The sequence below is a fragment of the Trachurus japonicus genome, chromosome 5 (assembly GCF_045865225.1).
Source record: "Trachurus japonicus isolate A0001 chromosome 5, Traja_1.0".
Taxonomy (NCBI): domain Eukaryota; kingdom Metazoa; phylum Chordata; class Actinopteri; order Carangiformes; family Carangidae; genus Trachurus; species Trachurus japonicus.
In genome coordinates, this window is record NC_140911.1 from 9218069 (window position 1) to 9243448 (window position 25380).

Sequence of the window (25380 nt, forward strand, 5' to 3'; positions counted from 1 at the left end):
TGTCAACAATGCGTCCTTTTAGCAGCATGCTAAACTGACGTTGGCTAACGTCTGTTTGCTGACGTCGCTTGACACACAGACAAATAACGTTAACAGGACGTTAACAGACACGTCTTTAACTAAACGTATGTGTGTGAAAGTACTCACCACCAGAGTGCCATGCAGGTAGATAAAAATATTACTTTTAATTTAGCCTAAAACATGAGTGGGCTAAGAGGAGCACACTGTTTTCCTTTTTCCGGTTTAACTTTCAAATTTTGCGCGTTGCTCGCCCAACCCTCGAGCCTGCTGAATGAAGGCGGCGTCTGATTGGATGTTTGGCTTTTCCGTGGGCGGGACTAAGTGCTGCTATCAACCAATGAGAGGCGGTTTCCCCCCTGTTGTCACCACATCAAGCGGGTGTTCTCCTTTTACAGTCTATGGTGTTCTCATAAAGGCTTCTCACATTAAAAACAAGGAAATTGTTGTTCGTTGTAAATGCAAGTACACATGAAAACAAGGAACCATATCAAAGTCTGTTATAAACATAACAAAACAAGGAATGAATCATTATTCATATGCTGTTTTTATTAACAAAAACATTGTTTATCATCAGTCTAATGAATTTTGTAAGAAACAGGCCTAATTGTCGTGTAGGCTACTTCAATCAGTCATTTAGTGTTGTGCCTCCATAAAGCTTCCTGACTAAAATATATTTTATAAATAATGGCCAAAGCAGCAGTGGCTGAGATATCCAGCATGCAATTTTGTGGCTTTTATACTCAAACTCCTGGATCTTATATTTCCATTAATCCAACCAGAAGAATCATTTTGTTTGACTCCCTGCTTGTCAAAATCCAAAATCTTTCAAAAACAATACCACCACAATTTTCTGTGATAGATTAGTGGTCCTCGCCCTAATGATAGGATTGGGTTGGAAGCCTACTGTTTATTGGCAAGTAAAGTGACCTTTATGGTTATTGTCAGCCCATTCGAGTTCTTTTTGCAGTTTGTTTTTTCCATTTGGATTATCCATATTGCTCCTTTATGGCTCTATAAAGACACACAATAATATAATGCTCTGGTTTCAACAAATTTTAGTTTTTATATGCTTAATAGATAAAATGCAATAATTACACTACCAAAATCAGGACCAAAACTTTTTTTATTTCCAACAGAGATACATGTTTCATTGTTGTCTGTCCCAGTTTTCCAAAGTTGCATGGTCAAATAGCCTAAACTAACAGGGGGTATGTTGGAGAAACTGGGTCCTGGCTGGCCTGGCCTTCATCTTGCCCCAGTTGCTGTAGGAGGTCCTGGAGGTGTGGCGTTAAGATTGGGGTTGAGTTTGGGATTTGGGGTTGGGAGCAGGAGTGGGGTTGGGGGGAGGGATCGGGTTGGGATCGGGGACGGGGTTGGGGGTGGGCATGGGAGGTGTAGGGGCAGGGGCAGGGGCAATATAGCACCCTTTCTTGTGCCACTGCATGTCCCGCACACGTCGGACGGACTGGATCTGAGGTGCAGTGGCTCCCCAATCATTCCAGTGCTTGAAGTCTCCATGCTCAAACACATACTGGCTCCCTCTGTAGCCTGGATACATGTATCCCACCCACCTTCAGAGGGAGGAGAGAGCATAGCACATCACATTTCTGCGATACAAAACCATCAAAATATCTTTGAAAAAAAAACAATTAAATTAGTATTAATAGTATTATTTATCAATGGGAAGGTTACAGCTTACGTTCCACTGATAGCCTTAGCACTGGCCACGCGGTCCTGGAAACCATGAGCCCACAGACTGGGGACATCATCATCAACTATCTCCATTTTTCTGCCTTCAAAGCCTGCATTCTCAAACAGGTTCAGCTTGTGATCTGCGCTGTCCTGTGGAGACAAACAACAAGGTTTGAGCACATCTGGTTGGAGGTTAAAATAATATGTAATATATCATAATTCTGCACCCGTGTTACTGACCACTTTCAGTGGCCTGAATGAGCTCAGGATGTAGATAGTCTGGCAGTTGGTCCAAGTGCTCCAGCGAGGATATTCTCCCTTCTCAAGCACAAATTGCTCTCCTGCAAAAGCTGGTCGCTCAAACCCTACCCACCTGTGGACACAGAGAAAATGCAACACAATGTAACTTCACACATTCATCCTGAGCAAAAGAAAATTGCTTTGGCGAGATTTGATGAAAGGAAAGTGAGTCACTCACGGTCCTGACTCCACAATAACTGAGCCGACCCGCTGTGTCTTCTCCATCACATTTTTACATTCGCCAGACAACTCCACCTTCTTTCCACGAAAGTTCTCGAACTCAAAAACTGCCAACTGCAAGACAGGAAGAGTTGACAGAGATCAGCAAAGTCTCAATTCCATTTTTATTTTATTCTATACACTTTTTGTATATACAGTATAATAGGCTGGTTTCATAATAGGTACCTTATATGTGGCTCCAGCTCCTCCCTGGCCCTTCTCTGCAGGCAGCTGGTCTGGGGTTCCCTGCTGTTCCGTCATTTTCCCTTAACAAAACAAAGCATTACATCGTCTTGTGATTTTGTATCATTTTGTGACATTAATAAGAAGAAAATTGTGTTTCTTGCAACACTGGAAAAATCATCATATAACTTAAACACATCATCACAGATAGGGCTGCAAAGACGACAGCTGCAGACACACAGAGACTTCTCCTCTTTGACGGAGCTGCTGGATCCTGATCTAAATACTCAGAAATCAAATATATCACTCCAGTTGCATGTTTAGTTTTACTCAAAAGTTGTGAAAGAATAAGACATCAATAGTGCACAGACAAAAAGCTACTTAAGAAACACACACATGTAGAAGAAGGTATAAGAAAAGTAAAAGAGACACCTGTCAGGGAGAGGGATGAACTTTTCTTTTTTTTGTTTACCTGGATGGCTTGTGCTTCAATGCACCGCGTACAAGCCACACTCTCCGTCTTTCCTCTTTCTTTTCTCTCTCTTTTCTGTCTGTCTCAGTGTGAGGGTGTGTGTGGGTGTGGAGGCCTGGCGAGCGGGTCGGTGGAGGCCGGTTGGGGGTATTTATGGTTTATTTCTGGCCACAGCAGCAAAAAGCCTGTTGATGCAGCAAGTCTGTCGCACCCATTGTGTCCATCACACTGCTTCTCAATAGGCTTGCCCCTCTGTCCCTGGCACACTGGCAAACGCTGCCCAGCTCTGCCCATGCTGCCATCCTGACCATGATCCTATAGTGGGCACACGCACTGACTGCCAGCCAAGAGAATGAACAGAGATCAGTCTCACTCAGCACTATCGGCCCCACCCAGCTATCTTGCTCTCCACTCTCCTGTCTTCTACCTGTTTCTTTATCTTTCTCGTCACCCCAGCATCCAAAATGCTGCATCAGGCGTTCCTGCTTTTCTGACGGTGGCATTCATCAAAACACGGGTTTTAATAGCATTTCCACGTTTGCATTCCTCTGCTTTCCCTCCCCTCGAGGACATAAATTACAGTTGACTTGACCAAAAATCTGGTGCTGGGAGTGCAAAAGGCAACTTATCAAACACAAATGAGAGTATAGATTTTGTTTCCCCCATGAAAAACACACACTCCTTATCATTTCATAAAAAAGTTTTTAATAAAATTCCCTCAATTTCCTCTTATCATACAGTATGTTGATCATGAATGATTACAGCATTGATGACAGTAAATCACTAACATTAAAAAGGCACTGAAAAAAGAACCTCAAACAGATTAATGCATTTTTTTTTATGAATTAAAGATTTTTTACAAAAGACTCTTCCTGATTCTGTAATGCCATGCCCAAGAGTTCCTCCCAGCTCCCTGTTGACAGTCTGACCAGCTACCGGGGAGTGCATCTTTGTGTTTTTGGAACATTATTTTAAAGAGATCTGAACAAATACCCCTGATCCTGTTACTGCAGTTATGTATGTGATTATCCTATTGCTTAGATGCACTGCATGGACGGTAATCTTTTTTTTTTTTCATTATTAAAGTGCTAGGAGGGTTTACTTGAGACAATCTGTGATTGGTAAAACAAGGTAAAAGGCATTTATACAATTTAAACTAAATACAGACAAGGTGCAATCCATTATTTATATTCGGCATCTCCTGTATATACAATGTAGGTGTGTGTGATGGTAGGTTCTCTGTTAATAGCCTAGTGTCATCATTCCCTCTCAGTATATGATGCACACAGAAACAACAACATAGCCTATGACTTTGCTCTAAAATCATATTGGGATATTCAATCTCCATTCAAACCTCCTGGACAACAGTGGATAAAACATGCACTTGGCATTAACACATCACAGTCTTGGCACATAGCCTTGGCACTATTTCATTTACAAGATGCAAAGTTCTTGATGGCCTCGATATTCAGCAGGTTCCCCTTGTGCATAAACCAGCAAAAGGTCCAAAATAAGGCACTGATCGTGCAAAACAGTGCAATCATGGCGAGGTGTCTGTCAGCAGCAGCAGCAGCAACTGAGATGGATTGTTTCTTGTTCAACAGCAACAGCACAGTGTGTGTCCTACAGGCAACAGAAGATACAGTAGGTTCAGAACAAAATGTCAAACCAAAGAAGGGAGATAATACAGTTTAGGATTTATCACAGTATTTGTGAGATAAGTTTCCATGCGAGTGCATCTAGTTGTTTTTTTTTTGCACAGATGCTCCGAGTGCTACTTTAATCCACAACCCTGTTACATGAGCATCCACGTTTTTCGCTAGGCAGCACATAAAACCAAAACAGCATAAGGTCAAAAGAAAAATACGACTCCAAGCAGCAGTTGTACAGGAAAGCAACAAAACATAAACTGCATTCAGATACAATGAGGACATTTTACCCTGTGTACAGATAATGCTGCAGAGATATGGACCACTTCCTGTTTTTTTGTCCTTGCTGTCAGTGTAGTCACAGTCTGCAGCAAAGAGCCTGAGTGTTCGTATCCTGACAGCACTGCAGAAAAGTTTAAACCGTTCACTCTCTATTATTGCAAACCTATTCAGCTGTCTTGAATGATGACTCACAAGCAAATGAGTCTATTTAGATGATGCCTTCACTCCTACAGTAATTCATTTTATACGCTATATGTCAGAACCTTCATGCTCAATGCTCATCTATGGCTGATCCTGTTAAGTCCAACATAATGATTCACATTATCACAAGCAATTTGCACTAATGTGCTTGTTATAAATAACAGTATTGAAATTATATTGGCATCTGATGAACAAAAACATCATCTGAAAGGTGCTTTTATTTTCACATACAGTGACGACTGGTTCAACTTTGTCTTTAGATAATAATTATAAATCTACATGGTAACAGCAGAACTTTCCATTTCTATACAAAAAAATCTGTGTAAACAAGAAGTTATCATATTATGTTCTTATTCTATTATGTAACAAGAGTCACTATTTTTGGTGTTTTAATGATCTCATCCATGTTTGTTACCTGTGTGTGGCTAAACATCGCTGGCATGCTGACTCAGGCGCTTCTTGGACTTCAGTTCTTTCAGCCAAGCAGGAGAGGCGACGGCACTGAATGGCACAGAGTCACAGTTCAGAGGTGCAAAGTTTTAATAATCTTTCCATCATTTCTAAATAATAATTTTTTTAAAAGTTGTATGCGTTTTTAGTTGTGTGCTTTTTTTCTCTGTCTCTGCTCTTACCCTTGGTCTCCGCCTCCTATGGGTGGCAGCACCCGTGCAGCGCCGGCAAGATGAGCGGGAAGGCGAGGAGAGGGGGTGGGTTGTGAGGGGGACGGTGCCGTTTCCTCCTGTTGACTCGGCTTCTCTTCTCTTCCCTTGTCTTCCTCTTTTTCCTCCCCTCCATCAGCAGCTCCTCCTCCTCCCCCTGCACTTGTTCTCTTCTTTAATTGAGCCTATTTGAGAAGCAAGTCAAATAAACTTTACTCACTGCAGACACTTCCTTTTTAGATAAAACCTGGAAACCTATTTAACTTAAGCTTACAAGTAGATGTGCAGGACTCAGACCAGGGAAGACGGGAACTCTTTGTGAGGCGGAAGGAGAACGAGCTATCTTCGTTTTTGGCTGTTCCTCCTCAGAGTCGGACTCCCTTTGTGTTGGAGATGCCTCCTTTCCATCTACAAGCACAAGCACACCATCAAAACAGGGCAGTGAACCAACATTTCTATTTTGTTTATTTTCTGTAGATGAAAATAATTCCTGAGCACCAGCCCTTCATATAAAATAGATGATATTTTGGATGGATGCTGTAATAACCTGTGGAGTCACAAGCCCTCCAGTCTGTGCTGTCCCTCGGAGTCGGCCCTGTGCGGAGCGAGCGTGACGGACGCGTTCGAAGTCGCCTCTTACCCACCTCTGCCTTGGATCTCTGTGCACTGGTGTCGAGGAGAGGAGTGGAGCTCTGTGCATAGACACACACACATATTATCAATCAGCAATAGCAAGCAATACAAATAATACATCACACTATATATGCAGATATAGAAGCGCATATTTAATGAGGAGGCTATGCAAAGTAAAAATCAAAGTACATCTAAATGTTTATGATGGGTAACGAACTGTCACCACTCACAAAGCTGAACAAACAAAGAGTCACCAACCTCAGGGAAAGGAGCCAACTCTGGTTCTCTGTTGGAATCAGTGTTTTCCTCATCTTCAGGCACTTGGTCGGGGATGTGCTTTGGGCTGAAAAGAGAGAAAGTTATTTAGAAACACAGTCCGAGAGGAGAAGACAACTTGTGTTTCTTGAGATGCTTTCAGTTCAATTTTTTTTTTCTCTGTAATTTTGGTCCATTTTCAAGAAGTGTCACGCCTCTGGGCTGGTGTGTTGTGCTCTAGCAGCCACAAGGGGGCACAGGGAGTTCATCTCCTGGAGGCACTTGAAAGCTTATTTTATTGTGCAGCTGCAGTTGATTTTACCGTCAGAGGATTTATGTTTCAAAAACAGAAACTCCATTAGGTTGTATACTGACTTTTTTTTTTATTGGAAAGTCCAAATTACACAAAAAATGGAAACAGAAAAGCAACTTTGTTTTCAAAATCACCGTCTATTTGCACATGCTCCACTGGGCCCTCCAACCTGCACCTTGAGGCTACGTGTTTCAGCGTTGTTTCTTTAATGTCGGATAGCTATGGAGCTTCTGTTTTTCAGGTGCACTCAGTTAGTTAGTGTCATATCAGCTCAGCGTGGAGCCACACCTTTACATGAGATGCAAAAAAGACTGACACTTGAACCTGCCCAGTCCTGTCTGTCTCCATCAGTGCAGATGAAGGAAGTGATGCCACTTAAAAATCCAACATGGATGTCAGCCTCTGTTAAATAAGCTTTGTATTGTGTTATTATTAGGTAAACCCCCTCTCCTACCTGTCAGTGTCAGGTGTTTGTTCACAGCTGCCATTCTGCTGCTCCAGCTCTCTTTCTGTCAGTGCATCAGTGTCTTTGTCTTCTTCACCTCCAAAGTAGCCTTTAACCTGCGTCTGGGGAGACAGAAAGACTGTTAAACTAAATTACACATCAAGAAGAAAAACACATTATAGAACAGAGCTGGAGGAAACATAAAGGCCGCTTTTGATATCGGGGAATAACAATTTGCTAAACTTTGATTTCAACTCCCTTCAGATCTAACTGCTTTATCATCATCATAAAGACCAAATGACGTTAAAAGCTCCTCTTTGTTGTGTAAATTTGCATATTAGAACTTCACATTGTGGAGCCGAGGCAGGGGAGAAAATGGACTGTGTGCCGAGCCAAGATCACTAACTACAGAGGGAGAGGGAGAGGGAGAGAGGACCGAGGACCAGCCAAGCATGCGTCTTTTAATGAGCCGGTCACAGAGGCTGGGCTGTCCTCAATAAACACCGTCAGCCTGTGTATGCACGCACACACACACACACACACACACACACTGGCATTTCCACCTATATGCGTACACACAGACACCAACTGAGCACACTCATGCTGTCACGCCCACATGCTGGAATGCATGGGTGCACACACACACACACACATACACACACACATGCAAACAAATTCCAAACAAAAGCAACTACTGTGCACCTCCTCGCAAACATTCCTTTAAGCTCTCTTCACATTTTATTGAGGGGCAACATCTCAGTGTTTGTGTTGTCTAATATCGTCACCTGGATACAAAAACAGCAGCAGCAGCAGCGGCGTAAACAAACCCGCGCCCTCCGTATGATTTCATGCCCATTTCATCTCCTTCCTGAATCCATTTATTAACTCAGGACTCGCAGAGCAGCTTCATTTGCACAATGGCTGTTATCTGGCAGCATCACAGCTTGAATGAATAGGCTTCTAGTGATTTTCCTATAACCACAGGCTGAGTTCAGTTGCAGAGGAAAACAAAGTGTGGTCTAGCAGAGAGGCTCAGACAACAAGGGGGAACAACTCCACCACCATGCCATGTCCTATACCTGTACATGGTTTTTTTAATTCTTAAATGTTGTAAACTAAGATCGTTTTTCAGCACCACATGTGACTCGATCACCTTCCTGTCCTACTAAAATAGCCGTTTGGCAGTGATACAAGTATGCAGGGTGCAACAGTGAATAATGGGACAATGAAGTCAATCCACTTTTCTTTAGAAACAAAGAGAAGACGCCGTGTTTGTCTCCACCTGACAAGTCTGAGTCTATTATTCATCCCAGTTTTCGGCTTCTACCAACTCCTGAGGGAAATAATCCGGCTTTTTTAGCCACTAAATGTTTCACTGTGTTAACCAGATGGTCATTCACTTTTTTTTTTGTCTGCCTGTCATTTGGTAATGGTTAGGTAGAGCAGAGCGGGCTTATCAGAGCCTTTTCACTAAAAACATCTGCTTGCTGTGGCAACTGGAAAGTGACCTGAGGAACGTGAGACAAACAAAACAGTCGCAGGCTGTTCGACCAAAACAAGAATCAGAAAAGATGCAGCGATGCTCTGTGAAGCTGAGGGAAGTGCGATAAAGCCTGTGACATCAGCTCATATGACATATTCAGTGATGAGAATAATGGTGTTGTAAAATAACGGCGCTACTTTTTTCAGTAGCCTAACGAGTAATCAAAAAAGTTTCAGTTTCCCCCGTTATAACACCGTTACCGCTACTGACAACAAAATGCGCAGTTACTTGACTCAAGAAGTCCTATCACAAAATAATACACCCGTTAAGGTGTAGCCTAGGTTATATAGCCTACACATTTTCTTCCGTTGTTGATGTGGAACTAACCAACTCACTCAGTGTTCCTCCGCACAGGCAGGGTGAGTTGGTTAGGTCCGGATAAACAGGAGGTTAGGGGGGTGAGTCATATTTGAGTAATTTGACATGAAAGTAACGAATAGTTAATTTTCCTGGTAATTAGTTAGCCTACTTTTACAATAAAGTAATTCAGTTACTAACTCACCTTTTGGGGAAAGTAACTAGTAACTCTAACGATCTACTTTTTAAAAGTAACGTGCTCAACACTGGACATATTGTCAACTGAGCTATTATCAATGTGAAAATGTGGTGCAGCTTCAGTCTACAATAAACAATACAATTCATAGATACACACACACACTATGGAAATCTACTGATACTGGTTCTTAGAGTCCTGAAGTGTATGTGTGTGTGGGCCCGTACACTAAGTGCTCACGAGGGAGTGAGGATGTACAAGTCAAGACAGAGTCGGCTTCATTACAGTTTACCTCCATCACATTTTTGTCACGGCCAATGGAATGTGTAAGGGAGCTTGTTTACGGTGTAGTGGAGAGGATAACATCCGACAGACGCCACGGGCACAACGAGCCACGACTCTAATCCAGGATAGTGGACGAGCTCTGTCGGCAACACATCACCTCTAATAAAGGAAAGTGATGGATCATCTCATTAAGAGTGGTCATAGCCTGCAGGTTACTGTCTCTCTCTTTTTATGTCCTTGTGTCTCCTGTGCATACACACACATTCACAGTACAACCACAGGTAACACTTGGAAAAACTCAAAATAAGAGATGGATATGTCTGAATGCTGTTAATTAGAGGTGAATATATGACAATTTAAATGAAAATATACCATCTTGTGTGACTGTTATGCCAATTTTTCAGTAAAATGTAAGTTTATCATCTATGAAACGGGGTAATTTAATCTAATGAGCGCTATTGCAATGCTACGCAGTGAGATAAAAACATCTCATCCTGCCATGGGAATGAGTAAAAACGTCAACATGCCATGACTAAGTGGAATTAAACATGAGCGGCGTGGACAAGGGGACGGATGCAGATACTTGGATAAACCTCGTCCAAGTGTCACACTTTGCTCCGGTCCTCCACTTTATCTCTGACACACAACATAGACAAAGAGGGAAAGGGCATGCACGCTCACTGATAAAACCCTAAATTCAGACAACTCTATCAGATAACCGCGTCCTTCCGGAAAACAGACCGCCGCCTCTGCCCGCTGTGCATTTGCATGGTCATCTGTCGACACGTGGGCGTGGAAACAGTGCGCTGAGGAATGGGTTACATGGGATAGGTGTAGCTCGGGACCTGATCTGTTCATTTAGCATTACACCTAATGATTAACGTCAAACTGGGCCTGGATATGAAGTGCAGAACATTAAAAATCATTCATTTCCTTCTACTGGGTTAATGTATCAGCTCTTACAGAGCGGCTTTCAGCGGCTCTCCTCTGCAGAGTTTGACGACTTCTGGTGGAGAAGCGCCGCAGGGATCTCCTGCTACGTCTGGCGAAGCTCCGCAGCGGTGTCATGGCTCTCTGAAACCTCCCTCCTCCTCCTCCTTCTACAACTTCTTCCTCTTCTTCGTCTTCTTCTTCTTCTTCTCCATTCTCCTCTCCCTCTTCCCGTTTCTCCTCTCCCGGGCCCCACACCAGCTCCAGAGCGTCTTGCAGGGAGCGTCGTACGCTTCCCACCCAGCCCGCCACCTGCAGCTGGGCGGCCGACAGTTTCCCTCCCAAGTACTGCATGGTTGAAAAGCTCACACAGCTGCTTGTCCTGGCACTGGGGTCACCATGGGAACTGGGTCAACAGAGAAACTGAAGTTCAACTTTGTTAGAGATGAGGGGGATTTTTTGCAGGGGTTGAGTCAAAAAGCTGGACGTGTGACCTGGCTTTCAGTTGTCATTTTCAGCAGGCAGGAGGTAATTGCAGAAAAAAAGGCTCGGCTGGCTTGTGACATCACACAAAGTGAGATAAAGTCCTTTCATTTGGGCCGAGTCCTCGCTCTCCTTCCATAATTTTATGCTTCAGGTCACACACTTCCTGGAACGGTCTATTATTTGCTGTCAGTAAAAAAGTAAATAGTTCCATCAGCCATGTGTTTGCACTGCGACAACACTACTCCAACTGCAGCATTCACAGTGATGGATGTGACACCCCGAGCAGCGGCAGCAGCAGCAGCATCCCAGTCAAAGACTTTCCCATCATCACATTATCATCCATTTAAAAGAACCTGACAGACGTCTCAATCAAAAAAATGCATTTCCCTTCAACTCTGGAAAAAATGAAAAAGAAAGAAACTTTCAGTCTTGCACAAAACTATGTGAAGGGTTACCTCTTTCCTCTTTTGCTGAGACTTGCTCTGCCACAGTCAAGCCTGTCTGTTTGTGTATCTACGTCTCAGTTCACATCGCGGCGACTCCATTTTCCATTCAGAAAAAAAAAGAAGAAGAGGGAAAAGCAGCGTGGGAAATATCTGCCTCTCCAAACATGCGAAGCCAGGTACACAGAGGTAGATCACCCTCTTTATCTCCTCTAGACTTGAATGATTGCAGAGAACAGTCACAACAAAGCGCAGGTCTGTTGCTCGGAGGTGGAAAATCCCGAGGGAATGAAGGTGCGGCAGGTTGGGCCAAGGTGATTTCTGCACCTCCCTCCGCCAACTCTCTTCTTCCTGTAGCTGAACGCAGGTAACAAAACGAACCAGAGGGGGGAGGAGGAGGAGGAGGAGGAGGAGACGACGGCAAAAAACTTTAGGGAAAGTTGAGAGAAAGTTTGAGCAACAGGGAGCACGAGATTAATGACTGGGAGAGAGACTGGGCAGCAGACATGTGCACTTTCTTGTCTGTGCTTTGGCCCGTCCTCTTTGTGTGTATATGTGCCAGAAAGTGTGTGTGTGTGTGTGCATGTGTGTGTGTGTGTGTGTGTGTGCAGGCGGGTGATGGGCTCTCTCTGAAAACGGGGTGGAGAGATTGAGTAAAGAGACAGAGAAAGAGAGCACATAGAGGCACCATGTATGGTCATTCTGACACGCTTCCCTGTTGGACACGTCCAAATGAGGACATGATGACCACATACATAGCACCTTGGCTTTAACCACTACAAGATCCATCCCTCTGTCTGTCTGTCTTCTAGTCAGAAGCCTGAATGAGGGCGCACGCCACGGTCGGCTGCACAGCTCGTGTTTGCCCGGTAAACATTTCCCTCCCTCTTGCTCTGTCAAACTGAAATGACGTTTTATCTTCTTCAACACAACAACTCCAACTATCTTTGCTCTGGTTGTTTTTTCTAACAATGTAAAAAAAACCCAACTCAAACCGTGCTGTTTTGTGTTGCGGTGGCCACATCAAAGCAGCTAGTGTAAGGTGCGCTACAGAAACTACAGACGCTTGAGCACGGAGGCATGAGGAAGTGGTTATTCTTCCAGAGCAGCAGCACCGCTCAGTGGTTAAAACGGGGACGTGCTCACGCGGCCGTGACCCACGCACGTTTCAACACTAATGGCCTCACGGCAGCAAAGTGGTTGTGTACAATGCCCCCTCTCTCTTACAGTAGCGCGCTGGGCTATGTGGGTTAAGGTTTGTTTGCTTAAAGTGTGCACATGGCAAACAGACACACAATATCACAAAGACACACACACTCATGCACAGAGTTTAGGGCTGCAGAATTCATTCCATGTACGTTGCATGTTCAAACAGGTGTTTAACCGATCTGTCTTGACTGGAGAGGCTCTGTCAGCTCCTCATTTACACAACTCCTCACTGTTCACCTTGAATTATTCATGCTGACTTATCTCTCGTGGTTACACGTGATAACATTTCATCATTTGCAGACTGTTAAAAGTCCATCTCCGTTTGTATGCTAAGTTTGTTTGATTCTTTGATACTAGGCGTTGCACTTCAAATTGTGTGTTCATCCATTCATAGGTTTACTCTTAAGCCTCTTACTCCATATTTACCATTAGCAAAGCTAACATTGGCTTAAAACTTCACAGTAACTTTAGCTGACTATCACAGTCCCAACTGACTATGACGACTTCTTTCAAGCAGTGTAGCGATGACGTTTGTGAATCTGGATCCACCCTAATGTTAGTTCAGACACAGTCTGTTGACTGCAGCCTCACTACAACGTCAGTGGGTGTTCCAATGTGAACCGACTGAATGAGGAAATAAGTACATTTTACATCAAGGGTACAATTACTGCTAATAACTGCTAAGATAAAAGACACAGTGTGTTCATAAATGAGCTTTACAGGTCCTGGCAGGTGGACTTTGTTAGCTTTGGACAGAGCCCAGGTTTATATAGCTGCTTCACCTGTTTCCAGTCAATGCAAAGCTATGTTCACCTATGGGTGGCTACAGGTTCATATGTATCGTATCATACCATGTTAGACTTGTTAACAATCTTCTCATCTACCTCTTAGCTAGAACTGGCTATGATATGTATTCAACCAGTGGTGTATTCAGCACCAGATAGCTCAGTAGCAGCTGACTAAGTGCTATTGAAGTTGTTAATAACAGTGTTAATAAATGAAACCACAAAACAAGAAGAGGAAGAGAAGTAAACCATATGAGGTGAGAAATTGCTGACATCTACTTATGAGCGATAAGATTCACTCTTTTCGCCAACTCACCCACAGCTGCTGGAGATAACCGTTCCATGACTCCCATGTGAAATAATCCATCTCTTCTCTATGTACTTCTACCTCTACACTACACTACGACGTCAACGTGCTCTTCTCCACCATTCCTCTTTTAAAAAGAAGAACCTTCTTGATGCACAAACAAGAACAAGAAGCAAAGCAGCTGTTTATAACTGTGAGAGTGCTGCAGAGGAATGCATAACTTCACTTTCACTTTCTGATCACCACATCCACACCCTGGCATAGATACTTCACTGCACATAGAGTTCACACTGTTTGATGCACTGTGGCAAAAATGTAAAAACAAGGTTATCAGAAACTGAAAACGAAGGGACTTTAAACATTGGAACGAATCCTGCACTTGTACAAAACTGCACATGTACAGTTTTTCCTATTGTGTTTTTAAATTGCAGCCTTATAATAAATGCACTGTATATAAAGGAGATCCCCATCCAGCTTTTACTCACACACTAGTAAGAAATAAGCTAAGATAACACTGACACACTATTTGGTTTGCAGGCCATGCTTGTTTCATTACTCAGCGTCACGCCCACACACACACACACACACACACAAGAGAACAAGAGGATGAAGCAAGTATGACAAGATATTCTTCCCCTTGTGCCTGTACTTGTGTTACAGGAATGGTGATATGTAGGGGCCGGTGAGGTGAGGTGTGTGTTTGTGTGTGTGTGTCGTTGTCTGATTGATATGATTCATATGCGAAATAATCTCGATCACACGCACACTCCTTCTTTTTAACCTCACCCTTTCCGTATCATTCAAGAATATTTCACATGCTGTGGTTCTCAATAACGACAACAACAACATGTTTTTCATTCCAATAGAATTAAAGGGAAACTTCGTTTTTTTTCCAACCTGGGCCCTGTTTTCATATGTTTTTCTGTATACTTGAGTGATGGATAATACAATTATTGAGGTCGCTCCGGTATTGAGCCAGGCAGGCAGCCTGCAGCCCAGCTAACGCTCTTCAATCGGGCAAGTAGCTCCCGTCAAAGTTCGCCCTATAAACGTGCATTTTTTCCCACACCGACAGACTCAGATAGTTGCAATGAGTGTCTGACAACATACTAGAAAGGAGAAATGAACGTATGTCTCTATCTTTAGCTGAAGGTCGCTGTTTGTTGTGATCTGTGTCCAAATCTCACCACGCTAGATTTCAGAACGAGATTTCAGAAGGAGATTTCTAGCGTGGTGAGATTTGGACACAGATCACAACAAACAGCCACCTCCAGGTAAAGGTAGAGACATACGTTCATTTCTCTTTTCTATTTATTTAAAAGGGACAATACACATGAATGAACATCCGTACGTGTGTACAAATGTAAATGCGTCAGAGTTAGCAGCTTGCTAATTTGCATCCGTAGTCCCTTGGCAGGTAATAAACAAACAGACAGAAATACACAAGAATTATAGAGTGATTCACAATCATATACACATTCATACCTATACATAAAGTGCATGTGATCTATAAAGTGCCAGTTTCTAAAGTGCAAGTGCAAGTTTAAATAAAGTGCAAGTCTAAATCTGGATGGATCCAGAATGTGATGGCCCTCTCCCGCCGCCTGGGGTGGACCAAGACATTGGAGACTACAGTAGCAGCAAGTGTATAAGTGCCATTCACACACATACTTACAGAGATAAATTGCAGTATGTTGTTCTAGTATGTTGTCAGACACTCATTGTAACTATCTGAGCCTGTCAGTGTGGAAAAAAATGCACGTTTATAGGGCGAACTTTGACGGGAGCCACTTGCCCGGTTGAAGAGCGTTAGCTGGGCTGCAGGCTGCCTGCCCGTCTCAATACTGGAGCCACCTCAATAACTGTATTATCCATCACTCACGTATACAGAAAAACATGTGAAAACAGGGGCCGGGTTGAAAAAAATAACAAAGTTTCCCTTTAACTTTGCTCTTACCTCCTCCTCGTCTTCTTCTTTGTCCATGTTTTCCTCCTTTTCCTTCACAACGTCGTCAAAGGAGATGAGCTGCGCCTCCTCCTCCTCCTCTGGATGCTCCACAGCTGGCGGAGGCTTCTGGCTCTCTGGCGGTACTTTGTTTTCCTGAGACCAGACGTCCAGGGGATCCAGCACCTCCTCTTTATCTGGACCGGTTCCCCGGGTCCGTGTGGTTGGAGCTTTGGGCCGTGTGCCCCATCTCGTCCTCTGGACCGAGAAGTCGTCAAACTCCACGTCGTCGTCGATCAGAGGTTTGCTGCCGACGGAGAAGTCGTCGTAAACAACGTCATCTACTTTTACCGAGGGGGGGTCTGCTGCTTCTGACTTCTGTGGTGCATCTTCAGAGTCGAAGCTGATCAAGTCGCCCGTGCTCACTTCTTCTTTCTCTCTCTCTTCATTCGTTCTTTGCTTTTCTTCCAGTTCTTTCGCTTTTTGCTTCATTTCCAATTCCTCTTGCATTTTCCTCTCCAGCTCCTCCACTCTCTTCCTTTCCTCTTCCCTTCTCTCCTCCTCCTCTTTCTGTTTTTCTATTAGCCTCATTCTCTCCATCTCCTCCTCCTCCTGTCTCTGCTTTTCCCTCATCCTCTCTTCCTCTTCCTGCCTCCTTTGCATCTCCCGCTCTTTTTCCTCAGCCTCCTCTCTTAATCTTTCTTTTTCCCTCTCTTCCTGTCTCAATCTTTTCTCTTCCTGCCTCGCCTTCTCTTCATCCTCCTTCTGTTTCTTCAACATCAACTCCTTTTCTTTCTCCCTCTCCTCTTGTTTCAGTCTTTCCTCTTTTTGTCTTGCCCTCTCTTCATCCTCCTCCTTCTTTTTTTGCCGCATCAACTCCAACTCTTTTTCTTTCTCTCTCTCCTCTTGTCTCAGTCTTTCCTCTTCCTGCCTCGCCTTTTCTTCATCCTCCTTCTGTTTCTTCAACATCAACTGTTTTTCTTTCTCCCTCTCCTCTTGTCTCAATCTCTCCTCTTTTTGTCTTGCCCTCTCTTCATCCTCCTCTTTCTTCTTTTGCCGCATCAACTCCAACTCTTTTTCTTTCTCCTCTTGTCTCAATCTCTCCTCTTTTTGTCTTGCCCTCTCTTCATCCTCCTCTTTCTTCTTTTGCCGCATCAACTCCAACTCTTTTTCTTTCTCCTCTTGTCTCAATCTCTCCTCTTTTTGCCTTGCCCTCTCTTCATCTTCCTTTTTCTTTTTTTGCAGCATCAACTCCAACTCTTTTTCCTTCTCTCTCTCCTCTTGTCTCAGTCTTTCCTCTTTCTGTCTCGCCCTCTCTTCATCCTCCTCTTTCTTTCTCTGCCGCATCAACTCCAACTCCTTTTCTTTCTCTCCCTCTTCTCCTTCTCTTTTCAAATTGTGTGTATGTTTCACCCACTCATTTTCCCAATCCTCCTCCCTTTGTTTCTCCTCAGTCATTTCCTCTTCTCTCAGTTTCCCTTCAAATCTGTGGTCCTCATGTTCATGAATCAATCTCTCCTCCTCCTCCTCCTCCTTCTCTCCGAGCTTCTCCTCCTTCAATCTCTCTTCCTCTCTCTCCTTCTGATCTTGTTTAAGCCTCTCCTCTTTCTGCTTTGCTCTCTCGCTTTCCTCCTCTCTCTGCTTTTTCAACATCAACTCCATCTGTCTTTCTCTTTCCATCTCCTCCTCTCTGAGCCTTTGCCTTTCTCTTTCCTCTTCTTTTAACCTTTCCCTCTCCCACTCCTCCTTCCGGTGTCTCTCCATTTCCTCCTCCTTCAACCTTGCTCTTTCCCTTTCCTCCTCTCGTTTGACCCTGAGCTCTTCCTCCAGCCTTGCCTTCTCCTTCTTCTTTTCTTCCTCTTCTCGTTTTTTCTCCACCTCTAACTTAAGTCTTGCCTTTTCGTGTTCCTCTTTTCGCTTTTCTTCAAACGCCAGATGTTTCAGTCGCTCCTCTTCTTCGTCCTTCTGGGCGGAGGTGTCCTCCTCAGCTTTATCCTCAGGAGTCTCTCCATTCTTTCCTTCGTCCTCTGAGTCAGATGTTGGGCCCAGGATCGTCGGAGGCCCACCGTCATCTCTCTCCACCACGCCAAAGCGAACAGAGCGACGTCTCGCAGTGTTTCCCTTTAGAGCTTTTTCACTTAAAGCTGCGTCTTCCTCCTCGCTGGCCGTTCGGGTTGGAGACGGGCTGCGATTGTGTGGTCCGACCTCGTCCTCTGTCGAGACATTCTCCTTTTCTGTAGGAACATCTTTGGATGTTTCCACTGGGGACTGTGAGGGTGCTTCAGCTGGGGAACCCTTTGAACCTGGTTCCACATGTGGCGTTTTGGGTTTTTCCTCTGTCACAGGCTCAAAGCTGGAGAGGATGTAAGAAAAAAAAAATCACAGTTTAATGATGTTGCTTACTTTGAAATATGTTTCCACAGTGCTTAGTTGTGTAACTTACACTCAGACTAATACAGCTAATCATACCATGACACAACGATGGACTAATTCAACACGGGCTCGTTTACACAAAATGAAAACAATCCAAAACAAGCACGATCAGTCCTTCTGATTGTTCTGCTTTTGATTTCCAGATGTTGTCAGATTCAATTATAACATGTCGACCTGTGCCTCACCACATCAGAAATAGATTTCTTATGCGTTGCTCAAAAAGTTCACATTTTAAAAGAAAAATCAAGAGCAACTCCTCTTTCAAGACACACTGTCTCTGTCACTCTGGATAATCCACCGAGTGTGCTGTCAACAGATCACAGGATTTATTTCTTCAATTGAAAAGGGGTCCAGCAGAAGAAGAAGAAAAAAAAAACTGTTGACAGTGACTGTTGCTGTTGAAGTCTTTAAATGTAAGTTTTCCATTCTGGGAGCAGGAAAAATAAAATCAGTCACGTTGATGGATATGTGATAACTCATCAACAGCGTAATCAGATCCTTAACTTGGTTCAAAGTAGAACATGCAATATAAAAATATTGCACTGCAATGAAAAGATTAGTACTAAACAGATGAAAGAAAGTAGTACAGTACAGTGTAGCTTGGGAGTGTTGGACGTGATACAAAACATGTCATTACTGATGCGTCTATGTGTTAGTAGGTAGCTGGTTGCAATGGAACGATTAAAGATTATTGTGTTACCTGGTTAATCTGCCAATTATTTTTCCCTCTTAATAGTTTATTCTATAAAGTTAGGATAAAGAAAAAGGGCAGTATCTCACTTTAAAGATCTGAGAAACGTCACGTTTCACATTTTATTGCTTCAAATTCATTGCTTCATTGCTTTATCGATTAATTGCTGCTCGATTAATCAGTGAATCGATTGATTTCATGTATGTGGTAGGTTCATCTAAGGCAAGGCAGTCAAATGAACTACAAATACCTCATGCTTAATATATTCTACCTGTGCTCGAAATATCAAAAACAAAACTAATTGCGTGGGCTGACGATAACAGCTGCCCGCGTTATAGGTAATCTAAAAATTCACAGTCCGCTGTGATAAAGCTGCCGCTCTTATCTGAGCTGCAATCTTGATATCATACGCAACGTTATTCATTTACCGCACCCTTGTTACCGTCGGCGCTCTCTGTAGACACATGAAGCATGAGGGAAAGGAAAGCAGCGCTGCCTCAACAGTTCTAGACTTGCACTCCTCTTTCTCTCCAAGTGAAACAAACAATGATAACAGCGGAGAGAGAAAGCTCCCATCTGTACTGCGGTCTGAATAATTTCTAAATATTATACTTCAGCCCTGACGAAATTGAGACTCACATAAAGCACCTAACTGTTCCCGGGAGGAAAACAGCCCCACCGGCCATTAACAGCCAGTCATAATATGAGCCACTAACCGTAAAATAAACTTCTGGCGTGGTTGCACTTTGCAGAGAAGAATTATTATTTTCCTTTTATTCATGTCTAGTCATGTCACCAAACACATCACAGCACATGATGAGAAGATGAAGCTCACTCACTTCTTGCTGCGAGGTCGGGGCGCAACCCGAGGCTTCGGACCCTCGGAACCTGTTTCTGACACCCAGTGTTTGATTCGCTCCTTCACGCCTCCTGTAGTATTTATAATCTCCGGCTCCTCTCTCTTAGTCGTGACCTCTGGCCTCTGTGAGGAATCGAACAGAAGACTGATTCTGCGTTTGATGCTTCCTCCTCCTCCACTGTAATCCTCCTCCTTCAGTCGCCCCTCATCACTCTCCCTATTGGACGGCTCTGTTGTTGTTGGTGTCGTTGGTGTTGTCGTTGTCTGGCTCGGCTCTGGAGTGGGAGACACTGGCTTTTTTGAATGGTCTTTGGTGTTGTTTGCAGGTGCTGTAGCTGTGGTCTTAGGAGGCTGGGGCTGACCACCTGACTGAAACTTAGAGGTGAGCTCCGCCGGCAGACTCCTCCTGGTGCTGCTGCCCCATCGATACGTTGGATTGGCTGCGGAGGAACCGTCACTCCCCGATTCTTCAGGCTTTTGTACGACAGGGGTCTGAGTTTCATCTTCCTTCTTTTTTTCGTCCTTCTGCTCTGAGTTAGTTACACAATCTGTGGACGCCTTGTGGTTTGTTTGGATGACATCGTCTTTCTGGACTGGCTGGGATTTGGGTGGAGCGGTTTGTGAGGCAAGATCAGATTTTCCTGGAGCTACACTAGAGCCAAGGGTGTCCTCCTCCTCCTCCTTGTGTGCGCTCGCTTTACTTTCTTTGGTAGTTTCTGGTTTATCTTTGGTGGTGTGCACGCTCACAGAGCTGGGTTTGGATGCAGAGGCGGTGGTTTGTTGAGGAGGTTTCGGAGCGCGGGCGGCCAGAGACGGTTTCGGGACACCTGGGGCTCCAGAGTTTCCAGTCTGGTTGGAGGCCGGCTTCTTAGATGCTGTGCTGGCCGCCTTTGGAGCATTAATGGAGCGAATGGCGGTGTTCTTCTGCAGGGAGAAGGGCTTGGGGGCGAGCCGAGGTTTGGGGGTCAGAGATGGCTTTGGTTGTGAGGCGCCTCCAGTCTGGGAGGTCTCGACAGAGCTCTCCATAACTGAGTCGCTGAAAGAGGAGAGGAGGTGTTTACATACAGCACACGACATACTTACAATGAAAAAACATTACATCGCTCAGCCAGCTGGTTAAAGTTACAAAACACAACCTCCCATGCCTCGTCGGTTGATATTTCTGATAAATTATCAATTATTGCTCAATCTATTATCATAATAGATTGAGCAATGAGAAAATAATCAATAACACTGAACATGAATTAGAAACCCTGTTGGTTAAAGAAAACTCTTTAGTTATCTGTTACTTTTTAATAATGTGAATGAGTTGACATACTTGTAGAAGCTAAAATATATTTTTGCCTGCCATTTTGCTATAGGTTTGACGTCATTGCGTTGATGATGTCATTTGCATTCACACATTGAGGGGGTGTGGTTATTTTCTTTACTTAGTGTGTGTGTGTGTGTGGTGCGGAGTTTTGAACACAAAGAGAGAGAGAACTAAGCTCATATATTTTTGTTGACCGTCAATTACCATCATTTTCACCTATCATCTCACCAGTATCATTATATTATTTATGAAAGGCACGTATTAATTTCCCTTTTTGATATAACTGCTTGTTGGCTCTTTTTGATTTTTGTCACAATAAACACTTTAAACTGATCGTGGACCCATGGAGTTTTTGGACGCGTCACAAAAGAGCTTTAAGTTCCTCAGCGGCTGAAGTTTATTGAAAGACAGCCACAACAATACTATTGTTTTAAAAAGCTATACCACTTAAACAACCAGTTTCTGATGCATCACTGTCACTTTTTTCAACCTACAGTGTAGTGTGTGTGTTGTAAAAAGCCTTTGTGGGGTCATTTTAGTTGAGGAAGTCCATAATTTAACTGAAAATCAATAAAACATTAGATTTATTATGTCAAAAGTATTCATTGAAGAATGATCCCAACACATCTCATCTATTATCCTCTTGGATCTCTGATAACTTTTTCAATTCATATACCACCAAATGAGAAACACTTTTGATCACATAATTATTTACAGGGCTGATTAATGCGGTTATAGACGAATCTGTTATTCTGGTTTTGTGCTGATTGATCACTTGGTTCATAATATAAAAGCTCAGAAAAAAAATAATGCACCCAATTCTGCAATCATCCTGTTTTGTCCAACTATTGCCAATATGTGAATTAAGTAAACGGCCAATCAGAAAGGATGCAGATTAACTTTCTATTGATCATCTGATTAGTTGACTAATTATTTGGCCCGACTTAAGTCTCCTCAGCCTAAGTTGAAAATGCATTACGCACACAAACTGTGATTAGAAAAGCGAATCTGCAGCCTAAAACCATAAAAGTGCTGCCAAATCACATGGGTTAGAGAGTCTGATATCGTGCTGTCTGACTTTGATATTGCAAATTTAACAGTTTTGTCGTCTTTTAACTACACTCGTGGTGACAAACTACTAGACAAACAGGAGACAGGCTGTCAGAGACCAAAGCAGATCTGATGAGTCATCACACACGTCTCCAGCGGTATCTGCAGCAAAGACCCAGTCACATCAAAGCTTCAGAGAAAACAACATCTTGAAGACTGTCACATGAGAATTTTGGTCAGCAGCATTTAATAACAATCACTAAATAAAGGTGCTGAACATGCTCACCCTGTGATAAAGACAACAATAATGCTCTATATTTGTTACACTGAATGCCACAGGCTTGTCAGCTGGTTTGACCTGTAAGACTTTTGCACAAACCGGTAACTCCACACACCCCATGAGACAAAACTGTGCAACACTCAAGGTGTCAGCGAAGGAGGCAATGAAATGTGTCACTTTCACATTATCGATCATCTACTCATGGTGTTTTCATGCACTTTCAGCCGATTGTGACATGTAATGTGTGCTATTTGCTGTTATTATTGTTTTGGTGGTAGTGTCATTTGCCTGATTGCTCAAACACACACACACACACACACACACTCATCACCTCTGGGTATGCATGCCTCATATTGTGTAATGGGATCAGATTGGGCTCCTAAAGCTGTGCAACACCACCCAGTGAGGTTAAATAAAGCATCCTATTTTTTTTTTTTTTTTGCTTTTCCTCTTCCTTTCCTTACAGCTAAATTCCTAAGAAATAAACAATGTCTGGCAGATAAAACCTCCGCTGATAAATGAATCCTGTTGCTTATTTTTAGGCCACATTCGTGCGCTGCAGGACGCTGCAGCAGCAGCAGCAGCAGCAGCACTTTAGCTTGCAGGACTTTCTTTATCTTTGTTTGCCTTTTAAAAGCCTGCTGCCCTGCCAAGGCTGTCGTTACACTCGATACTACGTCTCCTTTTGATGTCCACCATATTTATTCATTTACTCCAATGAGGGATTCTGGTCTTATCAGTTTTGTGTCTTGTGGAGCCAAACATCGCGAGGTCATAATTTGTGCCATAGCAGCCTACATACATTAAACGGTGACATCAATGAATGTGTCTCATTACGGGTTGTTGATGTTAATAAGTAACTAATAGACGCGTCAACAATGAACTCCCAGTCGTTGAACCAGCTGTGTCTGTCCTCAGAGAATTAGACAAAGAAGACTGAGATAAATGTGCGCAACTTTATGTTTCATTAAAAACCCTGTAGGATGATCATAAATGCCTTTAACAAAATATAGGACGTTACATATATAAAAACATATATCATAATGATTGTGCACCTGTCCTAGAAATCACGAAATTCAACTTTCCCATCGGTTTAAGACATTTACATTTCATTAGTAGAGTAAAAAGTTGAGTTTTTTTGTTTACCTTTCGTCCTCACGCACTCATAGAGGTCCAGGCAGGAAGGAAGGAAGCGGGAAGAAGTTACAAAAGAAAAGTCTTTCAGTTTTCCGCGATGGTCTCGTCTGCTGAGCTGTTGTCACAGTGGTTTTGTTTTTTTCCGAGTCATTCACACACTACCGAGACGTCAGGCGGCTCCTACACCCTGCAGACACTCCCTCTGAGTGTCTCCGCCCGCCCGCTGCCTCAGGTCCGGCAGAGAGGAGCCGCTCCGGGGTCAAGTCACACAAACAAACAGGAAGTGCTGTGCGTCCACTTCAAAATAAAACCATGATTAAGTGGTGCACAGTAAATAAGGCGTTTCTCAAGCAATGGTTTTTATGAGCAGTGTTTTTCTGTGTTATGTATCACAGAATCAAGTCTCTGCTGCATTTTAGCCAGACAGTTTAAAAAACAAAACAAAAACGGGTCCAATAAAGTATTATTAGAAATAAATGTAATGATGGATAAAGTTAGCCTATACTGATCTTACAATGATGTCTTTGCACATTTCACAGCAAAAAGGTGCAAATTACCAAGGAGAAATAACATATGTACCTTGAATGCTTTGCATGCTACCTGCAGTTTTTAGTTACCATAGTGTAAACTTTCAGTGTAACCTTAACTAGCGTGGCTTATTGGGTCACATTCATTATAAGTAATTATGTATTTATTTGGGTTGTACATTGACTGGTGCAATATTATCTTAGAAATTATATTGCTAGATAGTTTGGGTCTCGCCTGCCATCATTGTTGCAGGGGGACAGGATTAAGTGTGACAGTCTCCTGGCTGCACATGTCCCGCTAAAGAGGAAAATAAAGTTGTGTCAACTGTCAAAGAAAATAGTAGCCATTGTATTATATACAAAGTGCAGAGAGCCTGATTAATGAAGAACAAGTCAAGAAATAAACATGGAAATAATCCAGAACTAGGACTACAAGTCCACGTTTATGGATCAAGGTGAGACATAACCTGGGAAAGCTAAAATGCTTACAGATAGTCAAGAAAATAAAAGATAGGGTTTAAGAATAGATTGGGGGAAACAAATGAAAGATGACGTTTGAATGACGGATTACGGATCCAATATCAGTGGCTAGTGAATCGTGTACAGGCTGACGTATAATCCGTGCGCCTGCATTATCCAATACGAAAAAAAAAACTACACTAAAATACACACTTTCATCACGGATTTACTCAAAAATAGAATTTTGCACAAAGTTTGGCCTACATCGTCTGATAGATGAGTTATTACACTAATTTTATGACCCAGAGTGGGCTCAAATTCAATTTTCTTTTCTGTACACCTTTAACATTTTAGCACGGTGTGGCTCTTGTTTTGAAAATCCGGACCGGAAGTGCTGTGTAAATTAATTCTAACCTGGCAGTAAGTAGCACGCTGTTCAATTGACCGGATAAACAGGTTCTTGCTGGGGTGAAAAGCCACTTTGGTGAAAAGGAATTGGATCCATGTGGCTCTCCCTGCTCTGGAGAAAGTGTCGAGGCCACCCCGGGCCGTCTTCTCAGCAGGAAGTGCCCGGCCGTCAGCCTCTCACACAGCAAACCCTCATTTGCATAACACCTGGGCATTTACAGCCATTCATTTGCGTCGCCCCGCGCTTTTGGAGCAGGAAACAATGCACTAGTAAAATGAACTGTGGAGTTCAGCGAATCTGGGAAATAGGACTTCTTAGATTAATGCCAACTGGGTAATCTTTCTGTGTGTGTTGGCATTGCAAGTTAACAAATGACTGTAAAGTGAAAGTTCAGGTTGACATATACAATAGCCTTTTGGGAAAGAAAGAAAAGAACAGAAAATATAAAATGAAAACTTTCTGACAAATTAGTA

General features: G+C 43.2%; 3 protein-coding genes across 11 annotated transcripts in view; all 3 read right to left on the reverse strand.

Annotated features, from left to right (window-relative positions):
• The window catches only part of cita (citron rho-interacting serine/threonine kinase a), a 37978-nt gene extending 37679 nt beyond the window's left edge, over positions 1 to 299 (reverse strand). For 8 of the 9 annotated variants that reach the window (XM_085776021.1, XM_085776025.1, XM_085776019.1 and 5 more), the window contains exon 1: positions 151 to 284. The gene's annotated coding sequence lies outside the window, so the exon portion shown is untranslated. Of the gene's footprint in view, positions 1 to 150 lie in introns of all 9 variants that reach the window. The other variant, XM_085776027.1, reaches the window with a different exon arrangement.
• Positions 300 to 1126: 827 nt separating this feature from the next.
• Positions 1127 to 3022, reverse strand: LOC146987053 (beta-crystallin B3-like). Its single transcript, XM_085776030.1, has 6 exons — positions 2888 to 3022; positions 2419 to 2498; positions 2192 to 2307; positions 1954 to 2086; positions 1721 to 1863; positions 1127 to 1592 (listed from the first exon to the last, which is right to left on the reverse strand). The coding sequence occupies exons 2-6, from the start codon at positions 2491 to 2493 to the stop codon at positions 1310 to 1312; spliced, it is 750 nt and encodes a 249-aa protein (XP_085632156.1). The 5' UTR covers positions 2494 to 2498; positions 2888 to 3022; the 3' UTR covers positions 1127 to 1309.
• On the reverse strand, positions 2999 to 23760 carry LOC146987054 (uncharacterized). The gene is made up of 10 exons (XM_085776029.1): positions 23522 to 23760; positions 19714 to 20769; positions 15763 to 18103; positions 7334 to 7446; positions 6570 to 6654; positions 6226 to 6370; positions 5953 to 6086; positions 5652 to 5863; positions 5435 to 5520; positions 2999 to 4510 (listed from the first exon to the last, which is right to left on the reverse strand). Exons 2-9 carry the CDS (start codon positions 20757 to 20759, stop codon positions 5445 to 5447), a joined length of 4152 nt encoding a protein of 1383 aa, XP_085632155.1. The 5' UTR covers positions 20760 to 20769; positions 23522 to 23760; the 3' UTR covers positions 2999 to 4510; positions 5435 to 5444.
• Positions 23761 to 25380: the final 1620 nt, after the last annotated feature.

Coding starts and splice junctions, on each gene's coding strand:
- LOC146987054 (XM_085776029.1), bottom strand. CDS start 20,759: ATGGAGAGCTCTGTCGAGACCTCCCAGACTGGAGGCGCCTCACAACCA. Junction 6,371..6,569: donor AGTTGGCTCCTTTCCCTGAG/GTTGGTGACTCT, acceptor GTCTATGCACAG/AGCTCCACTCCTCTCCTCGA. Junction 5,864..5,952: donor TGAGTCCTGCACATCTACTT/GTAAGCTTAAGT, acceptor CTTCTCAAATAG/GCTCAATTAAAGAAGAGAAC.
- LOC146987053 (XM_085776030.1), bottom strand. CDS start 2,493: ATGACGGAACAGCAGGGAACCCCAGACCAGCTGCCTGCAGAGAAGGGC. Junction 2,308..2,418: donor GAGCTGGAGCCACATATAAG/GTACCTATTATG, acceptor CCTGTCTTGCAG/TTGGCAGTTTTTGAGTTCGA. Junction 2,087..2,191: donor GTTATTGTGGAGTCAGGACC/GTGAGTGACTCA, acceptor CTGTGTCCACAG/GTGGGTAGGGTTTGAGCGAC.